This window comes from Leucopleurus acutus (assembly GCF_964270905.1).
Source record: "Leucopleurus acutus genome assembly, chromosome: 8".
Taxonomy (NCBI): domain Eukaryota; kingdom Metazoa; phylum Chordata; class Mammalia; order Artiodactyla; family Delphinidae; genus Leucopleurus; species Leucopleurus acutus.
In genome coordinates, this window is record NC_139151.1 from 60,976,577 (window position 1) to 61,002,696 (window position 26,120).

Here is a 26,120-nt window from a genome sequence, read left to right on the forward strand (position 1 = left end):
GCCCTGGTCCGGGAAGATCCCACATGCCGCGGAGCGGCTGGGTCCGTGAGCCATGGCTGCTGAACCTGCGCGTCTGGAGCCTGTGCTCCGCAACGGGAGAGCCCACAACAGTGAGAGGCCCACGTACCGCAAAAAAAAAAAAAAACAGCAGGGCACAGAGGAACAGATCATAATGCATCATATAAACCACTACCACTACCTTTTCAAAAATGACAGACAATGCACTTTACAAATATCTCCTTGAAACCTTGGAATGTATTTGTGGGGTTAGGGATAATTATCCCATTTACAAACAAGGAAATTAATTCTGAAAAATGTTAACTAAATGTTTCAAGCCAATGGGGCAATAATTTGACATTGTCTGTTAATCCAAAAGCCCTGGCTTTTCACTTTATGCCAGGGACTTCAGTACAGAAATTTGAAGTGATTTTTACACAGGTGGCTGTGCCCATTGCCAGCTCTAAGTAAGAGACATCTAGGTTTTTTCTTCTTCTGTCAATAGATTTCCTCTTTGCATTCACTAGACAGGGAACCTGGCTATCCTCCATGACTTCTCCACTCTCTATTTCACTATGCTTCAAGTCCTGCAGCATCTTTGCCACAGTGGTCCTTTATGTGATTTTTTTCTTAGTACCACTGCTTCTGTCAAGTTTAGTCTTTTACCTATCACTTCATTATACTCACAGCAAATTCCTACGCCCAGATTCAGGGTAGATTCTGCCTTGTCAAGTCTATGCCCACACATGGATCAATTTCCCTAAAATACCCTATTGATTATGTCACTCTGGTGTGCAAGAAACCTCACTGGTAATTTTGTTTGCAACAATAGCTTCTTTTCCTTCTTTTTCTGGTCTCTCTAGCAGATTCTCTAATTTTATAAAACCCCACTGCTTTTAATGGGCCAGTTTCTCCTCTGTCAATTAGACCTCGCATGCTGATTCTTGAATTTGTCATTTTCCTTCATAAATGGCCTTTATCTCTACCAATAGAATTAGAAATGTGTTTCAGGTCAAGAGCTACCAGGTGATGACAGATTCAAACCAAAGCTTCCAGTTCATATGCTTTAGGGATGTTGCCTTCATTAGTACCATTGAAGATGCTAGGAAAAAGTTGAGAGCAGAGTCCTTAACTGGGTCTCTAAAAAGTACCATCTTCACTGCATTATAGCTGCTAAAAATATGTTTCTTATATTAAATAGAGCTGAGCTATAGTCCAAAAAGAACTCTATTCTGAGTTTATACAAATAACAGCCTATACAGGTCCCCTACTTTGTGTCCTAACAACTCACTATCAATAATCATTTTGCATCTCTCAAGAGTAATTCCATTTCCTTCCTTTTTCTAAAGACCTTGTCCAACTCAAGAGTCTAGTTTCCCTTCATAGGAGTAATTACCCTTTGAAGCCACTCTAATCCTGTAGAATCTTATAAGGGTCCCTTCTCTATCATCCCCAAACTCTCAATCTCCAATATTCTCATTACAACAGGAGTGCTTTCTTTTAGCTGAATCAACTTATAAAAGATAAAGACAGAGAGAAAATACAAGGATATTCCTTACAGAGCATGACTTTTATTTTATTTGTATTATATAGGAGTTAAGTCTGGAGGCAGGGCTCTCTCCCTCCACCTTCAGGAGATGGACTGTTGGGACCCAGGGCCCTCAGGTAGGCACCAACATAGATGGCCAGGCAACTACTGGTACTTGTTGACCAGAGCATTAGCCACAGCTTCTGTCAGCTTCTGCCAGGGAACCTGTGTCTTTTGGGTAAATTCCTCGCTGAAGTGGGTTGCAAGACAATCACTATCATGTTGCTTAGAAGCTGGGAATAAAAAGAAGATAGTGCATAGTGAACAGAAGGTCTCAAGCTGCCCCTACAGCAAATAGATATAACATCCATTTCCTTCTTGATAAGAGGTTGAGCAACTTTCATTGTCATGCTCCCACAAAAGTGCATCATTATACGCTTGACATTGGCTTCAGTGACTCCCAGTCCTGAACCCCCAATGTGTTCTATCCTTCTCTCATTTTCCCTGCCAACTTCCGACCCCAGAGCATTGCTATGGATTGCTTCTCTCCTTTTTTAAAAGTAGGATTATAGTGCTGGGGCTTGATACGCGTAGTCTAAGTCTTCAGATATTGCATACATTCAAATTGTTTGGACACCCATTTGACAAAGAATCCAGTGCTTTGTATACAAGAGCATTTCATCATTGCTGGACTTGAGAGGAGGAGGGGCAAACCATGAAAAAGTCGCTCTTACTTTGCCCTGCTTACTCCTGGTTCAAAGCTCAAGAACCATGCAGAAATGTGTTCATCGATTTTTATAGAAAATTTCAGTTATCAAAGGCAAGGTGTTCTTCTCCCTGGCTCAATTTGTATTCTCCAGGCCAAACTATTTAGCTCACTTTTGTCCAGTGCTCTTCACGACGTTTATTTTTAAGAAATATCAGATGGCCAGTGGCCTCCACTGGTCATAGCATAATTAATTACTCTACTTGGTCTTACCTTTGACCTTAGGAACAACCTAACTACCAAAATCAAGCTTTTTCCTGAAATATTACCTCCGAAAAATACCTCTATACGGTAAGACTTAAGAACCTGTGTTCCCTACTGTAACCACAGAACAGATACCTGGATGAAAGAACAAAGCACAAGCATGCCCAGAACTCACCCTGAAGTTCTCAGAATCCACATGCAGCTTGTCAAAGTGCAGCTCACTTAGATGTGCAAAGGTGCCCTTGAGGTCGTCCATGTGTTTAATGGCATTTCCAAAGGAGGTCAGCACCTTCCTGACACAGGCCTTGACCTTAGGGTTGCCCATTATCGCAGACTCAGAGTATAAGTTAGCAAAACTGTAAAAGAACCTCTGGGTCCATGGGTAGACAACCAGGAACCTATGGGATGGTCATAGTCACAGAGCAGATGGGAAGTCAGAGTATGTAAGAAACCTGACCAATCCGTCTTTCTGGAAAAATCTCTGCCTTTCTGCCCCCTGTCCTACCTGTGTCCAGTGCTTACCTTCCCAAGCTCTCACCTCCAGCCACCTCTACATTCATCTTGGCCCACAGGCTAGCAACAACATCTTTCTCCTCAGCAGTAAAACGCACCATGGTGTCTGGGAGCTTACTGGTGATCACTAATGGGCCAGAAGCAAGTCTGTGCTGCTGCTTCTCTGCATGGCCTTTTATTCCTCATCTCTTGTCCCCAGGCCCTTACTTCTCCCAATAAAATGAGACTATTTTTCAAAGGTGGGTTGTCACCACCAGGGATGGGCCTTGGGCAAGGGAGGGTCAGCTAGATGGACATTTGTGTCTCTGATAATGTTGTATGGCTCTATCAGGGGGATTCTGCTGTCCTCTCTCCTACCATCTACCATGCAATTCATATCTCAAGCTCCCTGCCACCATCCCTGAATTGACCATAAGGCATAAACAGAATTAGGAAGAGTAACAATTAGAACTCTGTTCAGCATTGTATCAGGTGTTTACAAGACATTGTTCTGCTCTTCAGCCAGGGTATAGAAGAAGTCACAGCTCTTCTTGGTTACCAGTGCTTCTAAAGCTTATATGGGGCTCATAATTTTATAGTGCTTGTAACCAAGAAAAAAGACCTCAATCCAGAATCTGTTTAGAAATAAGATAGGTAAGAACTGGGTAATTTAGAGAAAAATTGAGCACCACCCCATTGTTGTTGAGTTCTACCAATAATATATGCACTTGCCTGAATAATTTTTTTCACTCTGATTATATGGACAAGTGTCTCTGGCCAATACATATATCTATGCATTTGTATCAGAGAATACACAACTGGCTGTTGGGGAAATAGGTGTTCCTGTGTTCAGTGAAGAGAGTATTAGAATTCTCTTTGGCAATGGCTATAGAATAATGGAGTTGTCTCTTGTGTGCTGAATCCACACTCTCTGGCTGTGTGTAATGTTTCTTCATATCTAATCAGGCAGAGGCAATCTTCACTGACAGTACTCCACACACCACTGCCACTGTGATCTAAGGTACTTTGGTCTCACGCATCCAAATAAGCATTTACAGGACTAGAAAAGGCACACTTGTAGTGGGAGAGGGAATGGTTCATTTTGTTTCTTTATTTCAGAATTTGTTTTCCTACATTTTGACCTCCAGAAAGCTGGTTTGTTTGTTTCTCCCTGAGATCAATCTTATAAATATATATACATATAATAATAATAAAAAAAATCTCCATGTGTATTTACAGAGGTACTCTAAAATTTAAAGACTTCAACTCGATCTATTCAGTATATTATAGATGAATTTCTACTACTAGAAAATAAATCCTTTCTGTCTATTTGATATAGCAAGAGGCTTTTATCTATTCAGCTTGGAAAAGACTTAAATGTAAAATGTGGATAAGAATTGCTAAGTTTCTGGAAGCTGGTTTACCATGACAGACATGATTATCTGTGAGCTCTCCATCCCAAGCTATGTTAATGTGAGCACTTTGGTACAGAGATATGAAGAAAAGAGTTTGAATTAATGCTAAAAGAATTTGCTTCAAGATAAGAGGTCAATGAAATAAAATAAAGAAGAGGGACCTATGACTACAGCTAGGAATCCAAGTCACACTCAGGTGTGGGTTTGGCCTGCCGGGGTGGATCCAGGTACTTGCTGTTTGGTGGTCCTGACCCCCATCTTCAGCAGAGTATGTGCACCCTGCAATCCCCCAGACTCAGGGGCATCTGCAACTCTGAGTGTCACGGAATAACCACCCATCTTTCCAGGAAACCAGGCAACAGTTCTGGAAGTTACCTCTAACTCCTGTTTTTCTCTCACCCTTTTTAGATAATCACTCTCTCTGAGCAGTTTATAATGATCTCTCTTCATAAATGCTGTAGCCAATTTGCACACATTTCTCTCCTGACAACAGCAATCAATTTAACATTCCTAGGCAGCTTTCATCACTTTAACCAGACAGCTCTTTAGTAAATCCCACAACCAGTTCTTTGGAGTTGACTTTAAAAACAGTTATCCCTTGCTCTGATGTCCAACCCCTCGCATCCCTAGTCTATCCTCACAAGGTCTGTGACAAACCAGACACCAAAAACAACAGGAACTATGAACCTGCAGCCTGCAAAAAGGAGACCCCAAACACAGTAAAATAAGCAAAATGAGAAGACAGAAAAACACACAGCAGATGAAGGAGCAAGATAAAAACTCACCAGACCTAACAAATGAAGAGGAAATGGGCAGTCTACCTGAAAAAGAATTCAGAATAATGATAGTAAAGATGATCCAAACTCTTGGAAATAGAATAGACAAAATGCAAAAAACATTTAACAAGGACCTAGAAGAACTAAAGATGAAACAAGCAACGATGAACAACACAATAAATGAAATTAAAAATACTCTAGATGGGATCAATAGCAGAATAACTGAGGCAGAAGAACGGATAAGTGACCTGGAAGATAAAATAGTGGAAATAACTATTGCAGAGCAGAATAAAGAAAAAAGAATGAAAAGAACTTAGGACAGTCTCAGAGACATCTGGGACAACATTAAACGCACCAACATTCGAATTATAGGGGTTCCAGAAGAAGAAGAGAAAAAGAAAAGGACTGAGAAAATATTTGAAGAGATTATAGTTGAAAACTTCCCTAATATGGGAAAGGAAATAGTTAATCAAGTCCAGGAAGCACAGAGAGTCCCATACAGGATAAATCCAAGGAGAAATACGCCAAAACACATATTAATCAAACTGTCAAAAATTAAATACAAAGAAAACATATTAAAAGCAGCAAGGCAAAAACAACAAATAACACACAAAGGAATCCCCATAAGGTTAACAGCTGATCTTTCAGCAGAAACTCTGAAAGCCAGAAGGGACTGGCAGGACATATTTAAAGTGATGAAGGAGAAAAACCTGTAACCAAGATTACTCTACCCAGCAAGGATCTCATTCAGATTTGATGGAGAAATTAAAACCTTTACAGACAAGCAAAAGCTGAGAGAGTTCAGCACCACCAAACCAGCTTTACAACAAATGCTAAAGGAACTTCCCTAGGCAAGAAACATAAGAGAAGGAAAAGACCTACAACAACGAACCCAAAACAATTAAGAAAATGGGAATAGGAACATACATATTGATAATTACCTTAAAGGTAAATGGATTAAATGCTCCCACCAAAAGACACAGATTGGCTGAATGGATACAAAAACAAGACCCATATATATGCGGTCTACTAGAGACCCACTTCAGACCTAGAGACACATACAGACTGAAAGTAAGGGGATGGAAAAAGATATTCCATGCAAATGGAAACCAAAAGAAAGCTGGAGTAGCAATTCTCATATCAGACAAAATAGACTTTAAAATAAAGACTATTAGAAGAAACAAAGAAGTACACTACATATGATCAAGGGGTTGATCCAAGAAGAAGATATAACAATTGTTAATATTTATGCACCCAACATAGGAGCACCTCAATATATAAGGCAAATACTAACAGCCATAAAAGGGGAAATCTACAGTAACACATTCATAGTAGGGGACTTTAACACCCCACTTTTACCAATGGACAGATCATCCAAAATTAAAATAAATAAGGAAACACAAGCTTTAAATAATACATTAAACAAGATGGACTTAATTGATACTTATAGGACATTCCATCCAAAAACAACAGAATACACATTTTTCTCAAGTGCTCATGGAACATTCTCCAGGATAGATCATATCTTGAGTCACAAATCAAGCCTTGGTTAATTTAAGAAAATTGAAATTGTACCAAGTGTCTTTTCCAACCACAATGTTATGAGACTAGATATCAACTATAGGAAAAGATCTGTAAAAAGTACAAACACATGGAGGCTAAACAATACACTACTTAATAACCAAGGGATCACTGAAGAAATCAAAGAGGAAATCAAAAAATACCTAGAAACAAATGAAAATGGAGACATGACGACCCAAAACCTATGGGATGCAGCAAAAGCAGTTCTAAGAGGGAAGTTTATAGCAATGCAATCCTACCTTAAGAAACAGGAAACATCTCGAATAAACAACCTAACCTTGCACCTAAAGCAATTAGAGAAAGAAGAACAAAAAACCCCAAAGTTAACAGAAGGAAAGAAATCATAAAGATCAGATCAGAAATAAATGAAAAAGAAATGAAGGAAACGATAGCAAAGATCAATAAAACTAAAAGCTGATTCTTTGAGAAGATAAACAAAATTGATAAACCATTAGCCAGACTCATCGAGAAAAAAAGGGAGAAGACTCAAATCAACAGAATTAGAAATGAAAAAGGAGAAGTAACAACTGACACTGCAGAAATACAAAAGATCATGAGAGATTACTACAAGCAACTCTATGTCAATAAAATGTACAACCTAGGGCTTCCCTGGTGGCGCAGTGGTTGAGAGTCCGCCTGCCGATGCAGGGGACACGGGTTCGAGCTCCGGTCCGGGAAGATCCCACATGCCACGGAGCGGCTGGGCCCGTGAGCCATGGCCGCTGAGCCTGCGCGTCCGGAGCCTGTGCTCCGCAACGGGAGAGGCCACAGCAGTGAGAGGCCCGCATACCGCAAAAAAAAAAAAAAAAAAAAAATGTACAACCTAGAAGAAATAGACAAATTCTTAGAAATGCACAACCTGCCAAGACTGAATCAGGAAGAAATAGAAAATATGAACAGACCAATCACAAGCACTGAAATTGAAACTGTGATTTAAAATCTTCCAACAAACAAAAGCCCAGGACCAGATGGCTTCACAGGCGAATTCTATCAAACATTTAGAGAAGAGCTAACACCTATCCTTCTCAAACTCTTCCAAAATATAGCAGAGGGAGGAAAACTCCCAAACTCATTCTACGAGGCCACCATCACCTTGATACCAAAACCAGGCAAGGATGTCACAAAGAAAGAAAACTACAGACCAATATCACTGATGAACATAGATGCAAAAATCCTCAACAAAATACTAGCAAACAGAATCCAACAGCACATTTAAAGTATCATCCACCATGATCAAGTAGGGTTTATTCCAGGAATGCAAGGATGCTTCAATATATGCAAACCAATCAACATGATACACCATATTAACAAACTGAAGGAGAAAAACCATATGATCATATCAATTGATGCAAAGAAAGCTTTTGACAAAATTCAACACCCATTTATGATAAAAACCTTCCAGAAAGAAGGCATAGAGGGAACTTTCTTCAACCTAATAAAGGCAATATATGACAAACCAACAGCCAACATCGTCCTCAAATGTGAAAAACTGAAAGCATTTTCCACTAAGATCAGGAACAAGACAAGGTTGCCCACGCTCACCTCTCTTATTCAACATAGTTTTGGAAGTTTTAGCCACAGCAATCAGAGAGGAAAAGGAAATAAAAGGAATCCAAATTGGAAAAGAATAAGTAAAGCTGTCACTGTTTGCAGATGACATGATACTATACATAGAGAATCCTAAAGATGCTACCAGAAAACTACTAGAGCTAATCAATGAATTTGGTAAAGTAGCAGGATACAAAATTAATGCACAGAAATCTCTGGCATTCCTATATACTAATGATGAAAAATCTGAAATTGAAATGAAGAAAACACTCCCATTTACCATTGCAACAAAAAGAATAAAATATCTAGGAATAAACCTACCTATGGAGACAAAAGATCTGTATGCAGAAAATTATAAGACACTGATGAAAGAAATTAAAGACAATACAAATAGATGGAGAGATATACCATGTTCTTGGATTGGAAGAATCAACATTGTGAAAATGATATACTACCCAAAGCAATCTACAGATTCAATGCAATCCCTATCAAACTACCAATGGCATTTTTCACAGAACCTAGAACAAAAAATTTCACAATTTGTATGGAAACACAAAAGACCCCGAATAGCAAAAGCAATCTTGAGAACAAAAAACGGAGCTGGAGGAATCAGGCTCCCTGACTTCAGACTATACTACAAAGCTACAGTAATCAAGACAGTATGGTACTGGCACAAAAACAGAAATATAGATCAATGGAACAGGATAGAAAGCCCACAGATAAACACACGCACATATGTTCAGCTTATCTTTGATAAAGGAGGCAGGAAAGTGGAGAAAGGACAGTCTCTTCAATAAGTGGTGCTAGGAAAACTGGACAACTACATATAAAAGTATGAGATTAGATCACTCCCTAACACCATACACAAAAATAAGCTCAAAATGGATTAAAGACCTAAATGTAAGGCCAGAAACTATCAAACTCTTAGAGGAAAACATAGGCAGGACACTCTATGACATAAATCACAGCAAGATCCTTTTTGACCCACCTCCTAGAGAAATGGAAATGAAAACAAAAATAAACAAATGGGACCTAATGAAACTTCAAAGCTTTTTGCACAGCAAAGGAAACCATAAACAAGACAAAAAGACAACCCTCATAATGGAAGAAAATATTTGCATATGAAGCAACTGACAAAGGATTAATCTCCAAAATTTATAAGCAGCTCATGCAGCTCAATAACAAAAAAGCAAACAACCCAATCCAAAAATGGGCAGAAGACCTAAATAGACATTTCTCCAAAGAAGATATACAGACTGCCAACAAACACATGAAGGAATGTTCAACATCATTAATCATTAGAGAAATGCAAATCAAAACTGCAATGAGATATAATCTCACACTAGTCAGAATGGCCATCATCAAAAAATCTAGAAACAATAAATGCTGGAGAGGGTGTGGAGAAAAGGGAACACTCTTGCACTGCTGGTGGGAATGTGAATTGGTACAGCCACTATGGAGAACAGTATGGAGGTTCCTTAAAACACTAAAAATAGAACTACCATATGACCCAGCAATCCCACTACTGGGCATATACCCTGAGAAAACCATAATTCAAAAAGAGTCATATACCAAAATGTTCATTGCAGCTCTATTTACAATAGCCTGGAGATGGAAACAACCTAAGTGTCCATCACTGGATGAATGGATAAAGAAGATGTGGCACATATATACAATGGAATATTACTCAGCCCTAAAAAGAAACGAAATTCAGCTATTTGTAATGAGGTGGATAGACCTTGAGTCTGTCATACAGAGTGAAGTAAGTCAGAAAGAGAAAAACAAATACTGTATGCTAACACATATATATGGAAGTTAAGAAAAAAAATGTCATGAAGAACCTAGGGGTAAGACAGGAATAAAGACACAGACCTACTAGAGAATGGACTTGAGGATATGGGGAGGGGGAAGGGTAAGCTGTGACAAAGTGAGAGAGAGGCATGGACATATGTACACTACCAAATGTAAAATAGCTAGTGGGAAGCAACCGCATAGCACAGGGAGATCAGCTCGGTGCTTTTTGACCTCCTGGAGGGGTGGGATAGGGAGGTTGGGAGGGAGGGAGATGCAAGAGGGAAGACATATGGGAACATATGTATATGTATAACTGGTTCACTTTGTTATAAAGCAGAAACTAACACACCATTGTAAAGCAATTATACTCCAGTAAAGATGTAAAAAAAATATAAAAATAAAATTTAAAAAAAGAGTAAATGATGGAGAAGATACAATATTAATTTTTGATCACTGAACAGAATGTACTTTATTAAAGAGAAGCCGGGCTCTCAAGGCCAAACTCCAGTCCCCACGTGTAGAAGGAAGGCATTGGGGACCAAAAATGGTGAACTGAAAGGAGAATTCAGTGGTACTTGTGGGCCAGAGCAGTGGCAACACCAGCCACCAGCTTCTGCCAAGCAGCCTGCAACTCAGGGGTGAATTCTCTGCCAAAGTGCGAAGCCAGAATGATCACCATCACGTTGCCCAGGAGCTGTTAGGTGAGAGACAAAATGACAATTAGATATGTTGAGTAGAATTTTCCTAAAAGAGTTGCAGAAAATAATGGCTTAATACCTACACCCACTCCTAACTCCACATCGTAAACTGCTCCATGGTTTGTATCTGTGCAATAAACTCTGATAAGCTAGTTCTTAAATTTTATTTAAATTCTACGAGTCCTCCATTCAACATTCTGTCTACCTATATCCCCTCACTCTCTCCCATTTCACCATTTTTATTTGCCTCTCTCCCTCCCTCTCACATTTACCAATTGTCTAATCTTTGTCATCATAGGATTTCAGGGCTGCATAGGTTCTTAGAGTGAGTTTAGTAAAGTCTCCAACCAATGCAGGAATAAGCTTCCACTTAGTCCCAATATTGATGGGTAATTTAATATATTTAGAGAATTGATTGATATTTCTTTGAGACAATCTGCCTAAAAATTATTCTCCCAAATATCTTCCTAAGCTTCAATCATCAGGAGCCACATAAAATAAGACATTTCTCTTTCCTTGAGACAGGTTTTCATCTACCAAAACCCAGATTCCATTCCTCCTTGAACAAGTCTGTTATTCTCTGATATTCTCTAGGGTAAACAAATCCAGTTCTAACAAAAGTCCCCGAAAACTTTTAAGCAAACTCAGGCTTAAAAGGGCTAGTAGCCCTTTAGTGTCACTAGTCCTGAATCAAGGTGCTCTTGGTATGTCCACTGGAATTCTGCCCTCTTAACACCAACTTTGATCTATGATTTCTGAGATCTTTGCTAGTCTTTGCAACCAAAGACTCAACTTCCATTATCATTCCAAAGTAAAAAGCATAAAAAGAACACATGACCATTTCCTGAACTCACCCTGAAGTTCTCAGGATCCACGTGCAGCTTGTCACAGTGCAGCTCACTCAGCTTAGCAAAGGCGCCCTTGAGGTTGTCCATGTTCTTAATAGCATCTCCAAAGGATGTCAACACCTTCTTGCCATGGGCCTTGACCTTGGGGTTTCCCATTATGGCAGAGGGAGAGGACAGGTTGCCAAAGTTGTCAAAGAACCTCTGGGTCCAGGGGTAAACAACCAGGAGCCTATGAGATGAGACCATAACAGATAGAAAATCAGTGACTCGAAAAGTTTGAAGAATTTCCTGGTCAATTTACCAGGCTCATATTCACCATCCTCCCCCATGAAGTCCAGTTGCTACCTGCCCAGAGCCTCGCCTCCAGCCTCTTCCACATTCACTCTGCCCCACAGGCCAGTGATAGCAGCCTTCTCCTCAGCAGTAAAATGCACCATGATGTCAGGTCTTGAAGCTTACTGGTGATCACAGAAGTGTCAGAAGCAAGTCTGTGCTGCTGCTGGAAGGTGTGGCCTTTTATTCTTTACTGCTGAACTTCTGGCCCTTTGTTCCCCCTAATCCTTTAAAGTCATTGGTCAAGGCTGAGCTGTGTCCCTCAGGGGTGGAGTCAGGTCAGGAAATGGTCAGCAAGGAAGATGTATATTGAGTCTGTGATAATGTGTTGGTTCCTGAAATATCCTTCTTTTGTTGGCTCCTCCTCCATCCTCAACACAATTTTTCATTCATTCTCTCTTTTCACCCTCTTCTCTCCCCATGTCATCCCCCATGATGACATCCATCTCTCCCACTCTCCTTATCCCAGAAAGACCCATAGAATGCAGCTAAGCCCAAGATAGAGTTCCAGTCAAACCAGGTTTAATATTTGGGTTAAGGATGGTGAGATGGTGACAAGGACAAAAACACAGTCAAGAAAAAAAAATACAATTGTTGACACAGAACCTCAGCCAGTTCTAGCTCTCTTGAGGAGTGGATTATAGCCAAGCTCTGGATTTTAGTTTTCTAAGGGAGACAAAACACATACATGGTTACTTCAGGAAGCTGAATGGAAATGCAAGGGATCTACAATAGAACTAAGACCTCAATCCCAAAGTAACATAACCAAAGATTATTTCATAGAGAGAACAGGTAGAATAAGCTTACATCCTGTGCTTCCAGGGAACTCTCTCTCTGTCCATTTCTCTATGACAGCAAGGGAAACTGTCTACCCTGGAGACATTGCCCTGAGTGCTCTTCTTGATTTTCTGTACTTATTTATACCAGCGTGGCTGCTAAGGAGTCTGAAATTATTTAAAACCAGGACTTGTGATCAAACTGAGGAGTAGATGAATTGTTATGATAGGCTAGCAGTTGGAGTATGTTTAATGTTTGTGGAAGCCATCAGTTCAGGAGACTTCAAGTTTCTCTAGTGTCCTTATTTTTTGTTTTCTTTTGTATTTTGATGTCCCTGTTGGCTCTGGGCTTCCCTAAGAACACATCATCATGAAATAGATTATGTACCTTGCAACTTTTCCAGCTGCAATCCTCTGCTATTATACTGGAGTCCTGTTGATATAGTGGTAAGGAATGGTGGAGGAGAAGCCATCTATAATTGTATAATTAAAAATCAGCCTTCAGTGGACCAGTTTTCCTGGGCTGTGACTTTCACAAGTGTTTCTTAGCTTATTCCCCCCTTAAGAAAGATAGGAAAGAATCCCTGGGCTAGACTATGTAACCTAGGATGACAGAATTCTAGGTTGAGAGAGAAGACATTTGATCACTGAAGTAGAGGACCAATGAAAGGACAAGAAGTATCTGGCTACTCAGTGAAGAATAGCTCTTGTATGAATAAGAGTTTTATTTATTTATTTATTTATTTTTAAGTATAGTTGATTTACAATGTTGTGTTAGTTTCAGGTGTACAGCAAAGTGATTCAGTTTTATATATATATATCTTTTCAGATTCTTTTCCCTTATAGGCTATTACAAAATATTGAGTATTGTTCCCTGTGCTATATGGTAGGTCCTTGTTGTTTATCTATTCGATATATAGTAGTGTGTTTATGTTAATCCCAAACTCTGGTAACCATAAGTTTGTTTTCCATGTCTGTGGGTCTATTTCTGTGTTGTATATAAGTTCATTTGTATCATATTTTTTTAGATTCCACATATAAGCGATGTCATATGATATTTGTCTTTGTCTGGCTTACTTCACTTAATATGATAATCTTTAAGTGCATCCACATTGCTGCAAATGGCATTATTTCATTCTATTTTATGGTTGAGTAATATTCCATTGTATGTAAGTACCACATCTCTTTATCCATTCATCTGTCAATGGACATGAAGGTTGCTTCCATGTCTTGGCTATTGTACATAGTGCTGCTACAACCATAGGGGTGCATGTGTCTTTTTAAATTATGGATGATTTTTTAATCAGTAGAGATAGGGTTCTAGGTTTCCAAGGCAAATTTGTATAGATCCACAGTGTGAGTACAGTGACCCTTCCCTTAGACCTTGGGTATGAGGATCAGACATTGTCAAAGCCCAGGGAATAAGAACCAGGCTGCACAAGACCAAGAGTTTGGGAAACAAACCTCATCTGAAGCAGACAGTATGAGTGTGTTCCATTCTCCTTCCAGTTCAGAGTGTGGACACCAGGCTTCTCTTAAATTCAGAGTGTGGGGTTGATCTCCCTTCTCCTCCCTTATACCCATTTCAGGGCTCATATATCCTTCTCTAGTAACAGCGTTTGGGAAAAGAACTGGCTTGCCTCCAAGGATCCGGCCCATCCCTTGCTTTCTTATTACTAAAGGTGTGGAAAAAGGCTTCAAGAAATGTTACAGGGTTGAAAGGCAGCATGTCTGTAACTCAGTTCAAGGCTTATGAATTCTGATTCTGAAGTCACTTAAGCTGAATATACTTTCATTTTTGCTTAGGTGCTTGTTGATTCAAGCTCAATTATCTCAGCTGCTCATTTTGAAGTATTTATTTATTTCTCCTGTGAAATACCATGATTATTGTCTCTTTTTCCCAGATGAAAAACCCAAAATTTAGAGAGATAAATGACGTGATTATCCATGATACATCAGAAAGATTAAATGGTCAAAAAAAAGAAAAAACTAAGATTATTCATTTATTGCCTAGAAATTAAAATTAATAAAATAAAAATGTTATCTCTTAAGGTATTTAAGTTTTAAAAGAAACTTCAAAATTTGTTAAAGATTAACTCCTGCCTCTTAGGATATCCTGTGACATTTGTACTTTGGTAAACTCTACGCAGGATTTTAAGAAAGATGTAAGATGCCTCTTTTTAGCAAGGAAAAATAAAATATTTCCTTAAATCTTGCTAGCTCATTTATGACATATATACTAATCCTGTGAGTCAAATACTGTATTATCTTTAGGTGCTATTAGTATGGAGGATTGTATAAATTACATTGTTAATAGATAAAATAGGTCTTTGATCCCACCACATTTTTTCACAATATTAGCTGAGAAAAAATCCTTCAAAAGTTATTCTTTACCACAAATGAGTTTTTTTTTCTATTTTTAATTTTAAAATTGGAAAATTATGGACTGGGTCTATAAACCATTGAAGGTACAAAAAAAGCTGCTTAGGATTCTTGATTAGTGAAGCTATAAGTTAGTCTGCTTTCATTATGCTTCTCAATTTATCTTCTTATAGCAGAAATAGATGGGATAAAAGTCTTATTAAGTGTTGCATTAGTCTAGAATAAATTGTGTGCCACGAGTAGCAGGAAATTCTAATGGCTTCCATGCAGGGAGCCAATGAATATCTTCTGTTATGATTGCAAAGAATGAGAGAATAGACCACGACCACTGGTCAAGCAACACTACTGCTTTGTAATTGCTGGGCCTCTGCATCATATCTCACAAAGGTTGCCGGTGACTGTGAACCCAAGCTGGGTCTCATTCTCAGAGGCATTTCTTTTGTTGGAGGCTTATAACACAGACATTGATGGTTTGACTGACCTCTGGGACCACTGTGACTAAGGCATAGCCAGAGATGCATGTGAGTGTTAATTAAGCAAGAAGAATCTTCACTGGGAAGAGGGAGTGGAAAGGCAGAACCAGCCAGTTATTGTACACTTGTCTACACGATGAACCTTGAAGGTTAAAACTGGAATCTGGCAACTTAGAAAAGTCAGAAACTTCCCATATTCCCATTTTATAACTTCACTTTCTTGGCTCCCTTGATGCTTTTTGACCTTAAGCAAAGTTGTTTTCATTTATTTTTATGATTAAATTTTTGAGAAATTCCTGGTTTTTTATGTTGTTTAAATAGTATTGCCTAGTATATTCTATGAACTAAGACAGCTCTGAATAGTTAGAAGGAATGATACTATCATTAGAGCCAGTGCTTGCTAATCTTCCTTCCCTCTACCACACTACTATATAGCTCATTGGTCCATATCTCATGGATCTTACTCAAGACTTTAGTCAAGTAGTAATTTACAAACTTTGTTCATATGTAGTAGCTCTGAAGCATACGTAAACTCAATATTTAAATTTCTACCTACGATTGATTCAAATGAGATTCTTCTAGGTTTAAGTCTTAGAATCCTGTGTCCCAAGATTGGGAAGTCCTTGACTTGATGACTTTGAATTTTGAAAAGTTAATGACTATTTTTTTTTTTTTTTGCCTAGTCACGTTATCTTCAGTACTTTGCGTACTCAATACTGAAGCTATAGCATAGCATGTTTCTTGAATAAAAAATCTGCATCTATCAAACAGTATAAATTTGAGGTTTGGTAACTATGCAGGCCTTAAATGGAAGCAGTATGGTTAGATCCCACCCATTAACAAGATCATCTACCATGAGGTATTATGAGAAACTAGGATCCTTTGACCTAGCGAGGGCAGTTAATGATCACTCCTTGCCCAAACCCCTTTCAGCCTGTGCTAATTCTAGCCCCAGAAGGGTTCCTTCTGAAACCAAAATTTGACAACCCCTATCTTACTGAGTCTGAGGCATCTCTGAGGGAAAGGAAAACCTCTTAGATTACTAGACCAACAAGCTACTGTAGCCCTTCTCTCTACTCCAGCCCCATTTAGGCATTAATGTCACCAGTTATTTCCTGCACCTGTTTTGTTTTTGTTTGTTTGTTTGTTTTTCTTTCCCTTCCCTTTCCCCTTCCCCTTCTTCTTCTTCCTCCTTCTCCTTCTTCTTCTTCTTCTTCTTCTGTGTATTCATTTGTTTTCTGGGGGTTGGGGGGCATTTATTTTATTTTGGCTTGTTTTTAATTAACAGAGGTAGACAGATCCAGTGTTTTTCTCCTTCTGGGGACTTGGGCTGGTGATAGCTGGGCGGGGTCAGAAACTGTGAGCTTAGATAGGAGCTCAGGACTACACAGAGCTGTGGCAAAGAAGAGGACTATCTAAAGAAGTGAAAGACAAAGTGCTTTTCTTACTGGCTTCAAAGACTCTGTTCTTGGCTTTTATACAAGTAGACAAGTGAAAGACATTTGGGTTAGTGTTTGGGGGTCTTGCATGGTTAACTGTTTAGAAATGCCTGATAAATATGCTCTGTGTAAAATATATTTGTGTGCGTGTGTGTGTGTGTGTACAAATATGTGAGTATTATAAAAATATGAAGGCAACAGTGACTAGATAATATGCAAGACCTCAAAGGATAGGGGAACAAATCTCACACTAATTTCAATTGCTATTAAAAATAAATTTAGTGATAAAAAAGAGAGACTCAAAGTCACCTGAAAGAAACAGAATGACTCCCAGGCCAGAAGCTCTGAACTATGATTATAGTTAGATTATAATCTATGGAATGTTCTGATGTATAAAGAGAAGTGTATTAATCATTAGAGAGTTGGCCAACAAGGAAAGTATAGGAAAAGGAATGTTGCTCTGTTGGCTCAGAATCTAGAGATGTTTTGAACCTCACATAACAGTTATGTCCAAGCTAAACTTATCCTTCCCATGAAGATGGATGAATAAGCTATGTCTGAGCCTAGTGGCAAGATGCTTACTTAGCATGATTGTATCCAGCTGCTTGCTTTGGAACAGTTTGTTTCCTCTACTTTTTCTTGATTGATACAAGGAAAGAATGTATTGCTCACAAAGACATGAGTATTCAAGTTATAAATCTCAATGTAAATGGATAAATAAGTACACAGATTTCTATTTTTAGGTTTGTGTGCCTTTCATTTTAACAAGAATAAGACTTCAAGAGTCAATCTCAGCCTACAGGACAAATGGGCCACATCCTAGAACTAAGTAATTCGATCAAGGTCCTGGTTGCTGAGGTTTAAATACGTCTAGTTGGCATTACCTCTTTTGGCATCACTACACCGTGTATCTTGGTATGTGTGTAGCAGTGGGTGTATGTGTATATGTCTTTGTAGTGATAGATGTATGTGTTTGGCTCTTCAGTTGTTCATTCAATACTGCAAAAGTTCTGAGTATACAGAAGCAAAACAAAACAAAACATTTTCATGGAGTTGATAGTAAGCGAAGTGAAACAATAAGTAAATAAACAAATAAAATATATGGTATATGCCAAATGATGTTAAGTGCTATGGAGGAAAAGAATACTGGAATGAAGGATAGAGTTTAATGGGGACAAGGGTGGAAGGGTATTACTACTTTAAATTGTGTGGTAGGGATTTCTTCACTGTAAGGGACACTTGAGAAGACACCGACAGATTATAAATAGCCACTGCATATGGATTAAATGTTTAAGACATAGGGAATTACAAATATAAGTATCTTAAAGTGGGAGGATGCTTAGAATTTTCAGGGATTGAAAATAAGGCCAATGGAGGAGCAGACTGAGAGGGAGAGTAGAAGTGCTGGTTGTGGAGGTGCTAATCTATAAAATTTGTGACAATAATAATACCTGTATCATAGAGTTGTAAGAAAAAGCATATATATATTTATAAACATATATGTATACATATTATATCTGCACATATGTTATATATATACACACATATACACCTATATTTACAAATACACATATAAACATGCACATATATACACACACATATACGTGTGTATGTGCCAACAAACGTTGGCAATTGTTGTTATTGTAGGAAATTGTTATGGTAGGAAATTTGGCTTTATTATGATTGATGCAGGAAACTATCAGAGACCTTTGGACAAAGAGGTTACCATACCTGATTTACACTTTTACAAGTGTGTTTTGGCTGCAGTATTGGGAAGACACTGTCCGGTGGCAGTTGTAGAAGGAGACAGATCAATTAGGAGTCCGCAGTAAGAGTTCAGGTAGAGATTATAACGCCTTACACCAGGGTGGTAGCAATGCAGGTGGTAGCAAGGGGTCAGACTGTAAATAAATGTTTAAAGTAACACCAAATGGATTTTCTAACAGGATGTGGAATTTGGGGGGTGCTTTTGTGTGTGTGTGCACACGTGTATGCCCATGCTCTTGTACATGTTAATTTCTGAATATGAGTATATGTCAGTGTGAGGATTTGGAAGCTGAACAAGGAGAGTCTTTATGTTGAGTTTTGTCAGTTCCTTTGTTCAGCACACTAACTGCCTCAGAATTCTTGCTTTAAAATGAAGATGGTGGAAGGGTAAGTAGGAAAATCAGAAAATATCTCACACGTCAGAACTTTACCCAAAGTGATGTGAAGACTGCGAGCATCTCCTGGGTGCTGAGCAGAGGCTTATAAGTTAAGACGCTTTCCCATGACAGTAGTAGCACCAAGACTGGCCTGAGATATTTCCTTAAGTTGAGGGTTCCCAAGTGGCATCCCTAGTCATGACCAGCATGTGAGTGTGGGACCTCTAAGAGCACAGAGCCTTTGTCAGCAGATGTCTGGGGGTACCCTAAAATGCTGAACAATGTTTTCCTTTTCCTCTGTTTCATGCCTCTCTCTTTCATCCTCATATCTCAGTCCTTACCTACAGGACACTGCAAAGTAGGTGTGCAGTATCTGGAATCTTAAAAAGGTGAGACCTGGAAAAATTATTTAGTCATCCAGCCCTGCCGCATCTTTATATACACGAGGAAACTGTATATAAAGGTTCTGTCCTGAGTTATACGGTGCATAAGAAAGGGTCAGGGATCTCACTAGCAAAGGTCTTATGCTTCTAATTACTCTGATCACATTTGATTAATGACTGTATATTTTGTGAATTAAAAATCCATACACATGTAGTTATAAGGGTTTTTTTTTTCCTGCTTCTTGGTGTGAGAGACTACCTGTAAGATGATTGTTAGATAAACAACAACTGATCATTCTATGGCATTTATGGGACGGCCAGAAATATAGTTTTAAATCCAAAGGGAGTATATTCCAGGACATGTCACATTCTGCCTCTGTATCCCTCTCTCTTCATTATGCTGGCTGGAGTTCTCCTTTCTTGTCATCTGTCCTGTAAGCCTCCTGCTGGGGACCCAGATAGCAGTCATCACGCAGGGCTGAGAACATCTGGCCATGCACCCTAAGCCTCAGCATGACTCAGCATGACTCAGCATGGCTGTGTTGGGGCCAGATCCCGGCCTATAAGGCTATGCAGACCAAGAAGATAGGGAGCAGGACATTTCAGAATGGGGCCCAGGCATAAATGTCTATGCTTAGAGTATGGGAAGGCAGCAGCGGAGGCTTAGACAAAAATGAAATATGAATTAAGGGGAAATTGGAGCTTATTTAATTGGAGATAAGGTGGCTGAAGGGGATAGAGGGGCCTGGGCTTGTAGGCAAGACAGTCATCTAGTAAATGTTTTTGGAGTAGTTGCTATGTGCTAGACACTAATTTCAGTGCTTGAATCATAAATAAGAATAAGACATGTATCTTGCCTTCCAGGAGTCCTAGTCAAAAACAATAGTTAATTATATACAATATTACAATATTTTCCATACTTAATAGAGATATATGTGGGAGAGGAAACTTATGACTCTCTTAAGTCTGGGATCTTTTTAGGGAGTAAATAATGTACCAAAGATCTTACAGGATTAAAGAAATGTAAGCTGGGTCTTGAGAGATGAATGGATTTTTCATAATGGAGAATACCTGTTCTCCAATGCTCTTTAGGCAAGGTGTATAGGACTAGCTAGAATGCAGTGAGACAAAGTGATTTAGCCTTAGAGAGGAGCCCCCCTGGTGCATGGTCACAGAAAGAGACTTCATCACTCACCACAGTAAACTCTCCCTTCCTCCTCTCTTCTACATCAGAGGTTTCATAAGTCTATTGAGGTCAGGAAAATCACAGAAAGGAATAGGGCGTCAGGGTCTTCAATGAATACAAGCCCGTTCCTGATCAAATAGGGCTGACAATGCTTTAGCCAAATGTTGCCATGAGGAATTGAGAGAGGCTCCGTGATCCCAACACCACCTACTTCTTATGTAACCTTGGGCAAGTTTCTTAATGTCTCCATGTCTTTGAAATATAGGACGGTAACATGACTTAGCTCATAGTATAAATCATGACAATTAATTTAGTTTATTATGTAAAGAGATAGAGATACAATATATGCTCACTAAGTATTATCTGTTGTTATATTATTATAATAAGTATTTACATATAACTATTAGAGTCACATCTTATGTCCAAAGGATGATTGGAAATACAGATATTTTGAATCATTTCTTTTTTAATTTTTTCTTTTTTAAATAAAAATCATACATGTGTAAAGTGTATAACATGATGATTTGAAATACATATACATAGCAAAGTGATTACAATAGCCAAGTTAATTATCTGTCTTCTATTCTCCTTGCAGAGGAGAAAGACAGCATGAAACCCAAACTGATCTTGGAGAAGTTAACTTATAAATCAGGGTCCTGCACTGGTAACATTTGTGAGGACTCTCATTGTCAAGCTCTGCAAAGGGAGGTGCAGGGAACTTGCAGAACTTCTTCTCATTTTTTATATTCTTAACTCATCACCACAGCACTGCCCATGGCATGGTTTAGTGTCCTCAGTGCTTGGCACTAACTAAGATGTCACACAGACCTAAATAAATAGATACGCATATGTTTTAGGTGCAGTGAGTTTCTAAGCCAGTGCAGGGTAAAGAGAGAAGCAGGCAGCTAGGTCTGAAGGATAACTAAAGAATATAATACACTCTCTTCCTTAACCAAACTTGTGGCTTGGCCAAGGGTCAAGAGGTCATTTGGGCCACTATAGACCTCCAGTGTTCTCAGGGACCTATACATAACCTACAATCCAACAATCTCTGTAGTCCAAGCTAGAGCCTCTTTTTATTCTGAACTTGTTTCCAATTTTTTTCTTTAATTCATTCTCTTTCAGACTTTCTTACGGAGACACACCCATGTTGAGGACGTATGGTCTGCAATTATGACTTGAACCCTAATCTCTAACATCCAAGGTATAAAAGTGGGGAATAGGGGCAGTTTAATCTGCTTCTATTTCTTGGGTCCACAGTAGATGTCCGTGTTGGTGTTTTGTTGTAGGAAGAGCACAGTTTTTAGCAGCAGCAGAACTGGGCCTACATCTTAACCTCACTACTTACTAGCTCTATGAGCTTGGACAGGTTATTTCATCTCTTTGACCCTCAAGTCCCCCACACTTAAAAAGAGACAGTGTAATGTAGACCATAGGAGAGCCTGGACCACCTGGGTTTAGATTGCAAATTGGCTACTTATTCAAGAAATTGTCTTACATTTTCTGCACCTTGGTTTCCTCATCAGTTGAGAAACATTAATGGACTTCTGAATATTGGTATGAGGATAAACTAATTCATATAATGAACTTAAATTATATCTTAGTATATACTAAATACTCAAGAAACATCACTTATCATTAGCATGAATTACAGCATGTTTCATGATATATACTTCACAGAACTACCATATTAAATGAGACTATTTAAATACCCTAGAATGGTACCTGACATATAGAAAGATTTCAGTAAGTATTAATTCCCATCCTCTTTTAACTTTTCTCTAGTCTAAATCTCCTCTGTTTTTTTCAAATATTTTTCTTGTGGTCTCTAGTTCCTTAACCATCTTGTTTCCTGTTCAACTTCTGTTCAGATTCTTAGTGGATCTCTTATGCTTCAGAATCTAGGGTTGTACATGCTCTTTGTGAAGTGAGGTTTTCTTAAAGTGCAAACTTGCTGTCATCTGCCTTCATCTGCACCTGTGGCTTCAGGTATTTCAGCCTTAAAGCTAAGCTCTGGACTTTGACCACAGTACCTGGGAAGATAGCCCTCCTGAGGGAGGGGAAGGCTCCTCTCACACGACATCTCAGGCCATTGTTAAATGATAGATTGGGTTTTGAGAGTCTCTACATATTTAAGAGTGATTGGTGTTATTTTCTAGAACTTACCTGCTGTTTTGAGATGTCTGGTCCCTAGGGAACCCATAGCTCTGGCCTGAATTGCTGTTACTGGTCCAGACAGTGTGCATCTCTTTTGATCCTCCATAACCCCATAAGATAGATGTAATTATTACTCTTATTTTACAGATGTCAGCACTAAGTTCTTTGCCCCTAGTTGAGGGGATGGGGAGTCTCACTTGGTGGTAAAATGTAAATTGCTGCTATGCTGTGCCTCCCTCCCCTCTCCTGTGCTCGCTTCTGTACTCAGTCTATCTGCCCTGAGACTCATGGCTCCACCCGGAGCCGCCAACCTGCCCTAACCACCTATCTGAGCCCACAGACCTGTAGCCTTTCTGGACTCTGATAGCTGGCGGCTAGCCTTGGCCCTGCCCTCTCTGTGATCTCTGATAGACACATCTTGTACCCCAGCTCCCAGGGTCCCCATGGGGACCTCGGGTTTGCTGAGTCAAGGTTCGCTGAAGTTCAAGTCCTAAGAAACTCCTGCTCCCAAAGTTATAGTCATGGACCTCTCCATGCCTGCCTCCTTCAACCAGAGCCCCAGGCCCTGCTTTCCTAGGCCTATCCATCTAATGTTCCTCAACAGTGCAGCAAAGGGCTTGTGAGCAGTAGATCCAGTTTCTGACTTTGGGTCCAAGAACTAGCATTGTCTCTTACATGTCTGACTTAGGCAAATTCTTTGATTCCTCTGAGCTTAGTCTTGTCATCTAAAAACAGGAATAATAATTGTATCCATCTTATGGAGTTAGTATGAGGTTGGAAAGAAATATGACACACTGTCTGTGAAGCAGTAGCTTGTTTAATTAGACTTTAGAAAAGTTCTCAAAATATAGTAGTAGATTTTATCACCCATTAATCCTGTCCAGCTTCTCCCACACTCTCCTACTCACTCTCTCTCTCCTTATTCCCCCATATTCCTCTTCATCCTCTCTTACTTATAGTGATGTTGGATATTTAGAATGGGATTTGGGGATAAGCCATTAACAAGTGAAGTATTTCTTGAAGGAGCCATACTCATCCAATGGATCATCTCAGCAGGGTTCAGGGGGAGGAGGGAGGGTCAAGGTCAACAGCAGGAGCCAAGGAAGGAACCCTGGGCAACTGGATTCGGAAAACTGAGAGTAAGAAGCTGAGGACCAGTCTCTGGGTGCTGGGAGGGTCTCCTCATGGGAAACTCCTTCAACTAAGAGGGGCACAGACTGGGAAGAACAGTTTCTGGATGGAGGTGAGGATATTCTGATAGGACAGTTTGAAGAGAAGGGCTCTGGAGGTTTGGAGCAGGGGGCTCCCTGTCACATGAAGGAAACCAGCTCCATGTGGGTACTGGGTCTCTTTCCTATGCATGTCCTATGGGGCTTCTGATTTTCAGCCAGGCTTCACAAAGCCCTAAATTCCCATCTGCTGGAGCCCTGAATGGGGAGAGAATGTTTTGGTTTTCACTTCACTTGGAACTCTTTCTAGCTCTTTTTCCCAATTTGCCTCAAGACATCCCCTTGATAGTTTGATTCATCCAATCAAGAAGTGTGAGGAGGACTTCCCTGGTGGTGCAGTGGTTAAGAATCCTCCTGCCAATGCAGGGGACACAGGTTCCAGCCCTGGTCCGGGAAGATCCCACATGCCGCGGAGCAACTAAGCCCATGTGCCACAACTACTAAGCCTGTGCTCTGCAGCCCATGAGCCACAACTACCGAAGCCAGCGCACCTAGAGCCCATGCTCCACAACAAGAGAAGTCACCGCAATGAGAAGCCCGCGCACCACAACAAAGAGTAACCCCAGCTCTCAGCAACTAAAGAAAACCTACGTGCAGCAGCAAAGACCCAATGCAGCCAAGTATTAAATAATTGAATAAATAAATAAATTTGTGAAAAAAAAAGTGTGGGGAGAGCCTTTTCTCATGTGCATCCACCATCGTGTATATGATGAGGAAACAGAGAATAAAATGTAATGGCATAAGCCTTCACAGAGCTATGTGAGTCTAGGCATTCATCAAAAACTACCTTCTGCTTAGGGTATGAATCCCCTCTGAAACACCCCTGTTTCATACTATCATGAGTGAAGCACTTTCTAACATGAGGAGGCACTCATGGCTTTTCCACTGAGCCCACGTTTTTGTTAGACAACATAATATTTACAAAGTTCTTATGCAAATGAAAATCCTTTAATCCTTTGTCACATGGTATAACTCAAATCCCTGTTTCAGAAGATAACCTTTCCATATTGGAGTATTCATACATTTGTTAAACCCACATTGCATGCTTTGAAACATGTGCTGGTGACATAACAGTGAACCAGAGAGTCATGTCCTTGACTTCACAAAGCCAACTACTTAAACAAAGACAATAATCATAATCACTACCCTTCCTCTACTTGGTATACTCTTCCCTGACCTCCGAGAAATAAGTTAAATGATATAAGTTATGCAAAATCATTACAATCTTTGCAATGTCTGGCACATTAGTAAGCCTTCAATAAATGTCAGTTATTTTATTATTACTGTTATAAATGAACTGATGTAAAGTGCAGAATAAAATAGTGGTCTGCTGTAGCACGTTGGACACAATAAAAATAGCAAAGGTCTCTAAGAGTACTTAGCATATATAAGCCACTACGTTGCCTATATTAACTCTCTCGATGTCAGAACAATCTTATGAGGATGTTAAAACCCCATTTTACAGGTGAGAGAACTGAGTCATATAGATACAAAGAGCTGCTGAGTTCAGCCACTCAGGCCGTCTGGCTCCACAGTCTGTTCTCTTAACCACTGCTCTCTACCGCCTAAGACTTCCCTGCAGTAAAGGGTTGAATCTCTGAAATGAGTTAGTGGTGATGGTTAAGTGGGAAGGGTGTCAAGTTCTTTCCTAAAGGTATGAGAAAAGAGGAAAGAAGGGTATTCTCTCTTCTCCACATGCACAAGTGAGCCAGCACACACACAGCTAGTACCCAGTGGGCCTGGTTAAAGAAGAATGAGAGGATCTGAGGATGTCTTGCTAGTATTGGGTTCAAAGAAGTCCTGGTTTAAGAGTTAAGGGAACTTCTGAATTTAATCAACAGAAATTCTCTCCTGGCAGAAGAGCCATTTACTCTAGCTTGTTGTTTACAAAAGAGAGATCTGAAGCACAGAGAAGGATGGGGACTTTCTCAGTATGATATAATTTGTCATAGAAATGCCCAGTCTAGGACT

General features: G+C 39.6%; 2 protein-coding genes across 2 annotated transcripts; both read right to left on the minus strand.

Annotated features, from left to right (window-relative positions):
• Positions 1-1,690: 1,690 nt before the first annotated feature.
• LOC309965463 (hemoglobin subunit epsilon-4-like) lies at positions 1,691-3,109 on the minus strand (the record flags this gene model as incomplete). Its single annotated transcript, XM_082844990.1, is given in 4 exon segments — positions 1,691-1,794; positions 1,797-1,818; positions 2,671-2,893; positions 3,018-3,109. Coding segments are annotated over 4 exon segments (441 nt in total).
• Positions 3,110-10,490: 7,381 nt separating this feature from the next.
• Positions 10,491-12,084, minus strand: LOC309965211 (hemoglobin subunit epsilon-1; the record flags this gene model as incomplete). Its single annotated transcript, XM_082844583.1, has 3 exons — positions 10,491-10,795; positions 11,654-11,876; positions 11,993-12,084. The coding sequence occupies 3 exons, from the start codon at positions 12,082-12,084 to the stop codon at positions 10,667-10,669; spliced, it is 444 nt and encodes a 147-aa protein (XP_082700709.1). The 3' UTR covers positions 10,491-10,666.
• Between the last annotated feature and the right edge of the window lie 14,036 nt (positions 12,085-26,120).